General features: G+C 31.6%; 1 protein-coding gene across 1 annotated transcript; it reads right to left on the reverse strand.

Moving 5' to 3' along the window:
• Positions 1-402: 402 nt before the first annotated feature.
• Positions 403-1,378, reverse strand: LOC114261896 (uncharacterized). The gene is made up of 3 exons (XM_082922832.1): positions 980-1,378; positions 534-930; positions 403-428 (listed from the first exon to the last, which is right to left on the reverse strand). Exons 1-3 carry the CDS (start codon positions 1,376-1,378, stop codon positions 403-405), a joined length of 822 nt encoding a protein of 273 aa, XP_082778958.1.
• Between the last annotated feature and the right edge of the window lie 1,075 nt (positions 1,379-2,453).

The following is a 2,453-nucleotide window of genomic DNA, read 5'->3' on the forward strand; positions in this document are numbered from 1 at the left end:
CCAATCTATTTAGACGTTCTAAATTGATATGACCAAGTTTCCAGTGCCACATGTGAGTTTGATTAACCTCCCTTTTTCTTTTAAGGGGTAACATACCAATGGATATATCATTCTCACCACAATTAATGGAATTATCAATAGGACTAATAAAGTAAAGACCATCTATTAAAATGCCAGAAACCACAAATTTATTATTGTGCTTAATAACAACTTTTGAAGAAAAGGAAAAACAATATCCCAACGAAAATAAATTTGAAACAAAAATTAAATTTCTATGGATATCTGGCACAAATAGACAATCTTCTAAAACTAAAGTCTTATTATAATTTCAAATAAAAAGTTCCTATGGAAACTGCAGCAACTGTTGCACTTGTTCCCAACTTTATTAGCATCTCCCCTTCATTAAGCCTTTTGGTCTCCTTGAACCCCTGCAACATATTGCAAATATGTGAGGTTACACCAGAGTCTACACACCAAGCATTAGGAGGACCAATCAATAAATTGGTTTCAATAACAAAACAGATTTAACATACCTTCCGAAGGTTTGCCCTTTTTCAGTGTTGCCGAATACTGACGACAGTTTCTCTTCCAATGGCCAGGCTTTCCGCAATGGAAACAATTTCCTTTGCTTTTCTTCTTATCTATGCCCTTTTTAAGAACACCTAGTGTTTTTCTAGAGAATTTGGAACCCGTAGGTTTCTTATTAAAATTATTCTTGCCCTTAGGCTTGAATTTTCTAGGACCTTCCTTCTCACCCATCATCACAGTGGGTTGGCTCTTTTTAATAAGATCCTTTGCTGCTTGCAACATATTGAGCAGCTTTGATGGTGCAACAATCATCTTATTCATATTGTAATTCAAAATAAACTGATTATAAGAATTTGGTAAAGATGAAACTATCGGCATCAATTTTAGTTTCACCGTCAATATCTACATCCAAAGTTTCCAGTATGTTAATGAATGATATCATTTTTAGAACATGTTCCCGTGCTGGAGTACCTTCCACTATTTTGGTGGACATCAAACCTTTCATGGCTGTTTGGCGTGCACTTCTGCTCTGTTCTCCAAACATTTCTTTCAAGTTAACCATCATGTCTTTTGCAGTAGGAACACTCTCATGCTGCTTTTGCAACACATTGGTCATTGAGGCCAATATGTAGCATTTTGCAACATCATTTGCCTCATGCCACTTCCTAACAGCCTCACGTTGTTCATCAGTGGCATCCGCCTCAGGAAGCGCAGGCGGATCAGTGGTTAAGACATGGTTCAATTTTTCAACAGTGAGGACAATTGTTAAATTTCTCTTCCAATCCACATAGTTTGATCCAGTCAAACGATTATCATCAAGAATTTTGGACAAAGGATTAAAGTTGGTCATTTTTAACTGTATATGTTAAAAAATTAAAACATGTGTCAGAAGAATATAAGTATTGCATTGTACATAAATCCATAGGATGTGAGATTTTGAATCTACTATGGTAATGCTCACTAGAATTATTATTCAAACAATTTATAACCCCACAAATATAACACTTATATTTAAAACATTCATAGTGAGCATTGGGAAACCAATCCTGTATGTACAAAAATTTCTTTTGAAATAAGTGAACATACCTTGAATGGATGGGTAGCTACTACCCATCATAATATCATCTCATGTTACCATTTTTCTTTTTTCTTTTTTCTTTTTCTTTTAGAAAAATTGAATTTATTTATGACTCCCAATTTTTCTTTTGGCCTCCAAATCAACTCATATGACACCTTTTGGTTACCATATACTATTTGTTTAAGTGCAAACCATTGTTTAGTTACATAGCATGAACATGTAAGATTATGCCTTCATTTTAGCCGACACTCCCACTAGTCACACTTATACTCTTTACAAAATAAATAAAACAAACTAATTAATTAAAACTCAACTGTCCCTTTTGGTATCATTTGAATCTCAATTAATCAGAATTTTTATTTACCAACAATGGAGGGCCATAGGCATTATTTTTCTTAAAATAATCCTATTTAACACTTAATTATTAAAATGGGGTACCAATAACATTTATAACTAATTTATCTCCATAAATTAGCAAATTAATTTTCATGTTATCATAAGTAACATGAAACCCACAAAAAAAAAAAAAAAATATATATATATATATATATATAATCATGAATATGGTTATATGCCATCAACAGTAAAATAATTTTCAGGAGAAAAAACTACAAAGATTTTTATCAACTGAACAACCTCCCACTAACTATGACATGTCTAAAGTATGATAAAACATTAATTACACATGATAACATCTCAATGTATTTCATAAAATAAAACATGTTAGAATATTTAATCATGGAATTAAAATTCATCAACATAAATAAATCATGTTATTTAAAATAACAATATACTACAAGTTCTAATCATTTAAAAGATCTTAACATGTTGTGTACAATATTTACAT

This window comes from Camellia sinensis, chromosome 4 (assembly GCF_055761805.1).
Source record: "Camellia sinensis isolate YWXY chromosome 4, ASM5576180v1, whole genome shotgun sequence".
NCBI lineage: Eukaryota > Viridiplantae > Streptophyta > Magnoliopsida > Ericales > Theaceae > Camellia > Camellia sinensis.

Excerpts from the sequence above, each read along its gene's own strand:
- LOC114261896 (XM_082922832.1), bottom strand. The coding sequence starts at position 1,378 with ATGACCAACTTTAATCCTTTGTCCAAAATTCTTGATGATAATCGTTTG. Across the intron at positions 931-979 it reads GTACTCCAGCACGGGAACAT|ATATTGACGGTGAAACTAAA; the intron begins GTTCTAAAAATG and ends CTTTGGATGTAG. Across the intron at positions 429-533 it reads AAAGGGCAAACCTTCGGAAG|GGGTTCAAGGAGACCAAAAG; the intron begins GTATGTTAAATC and ends AATATGTTGCAG.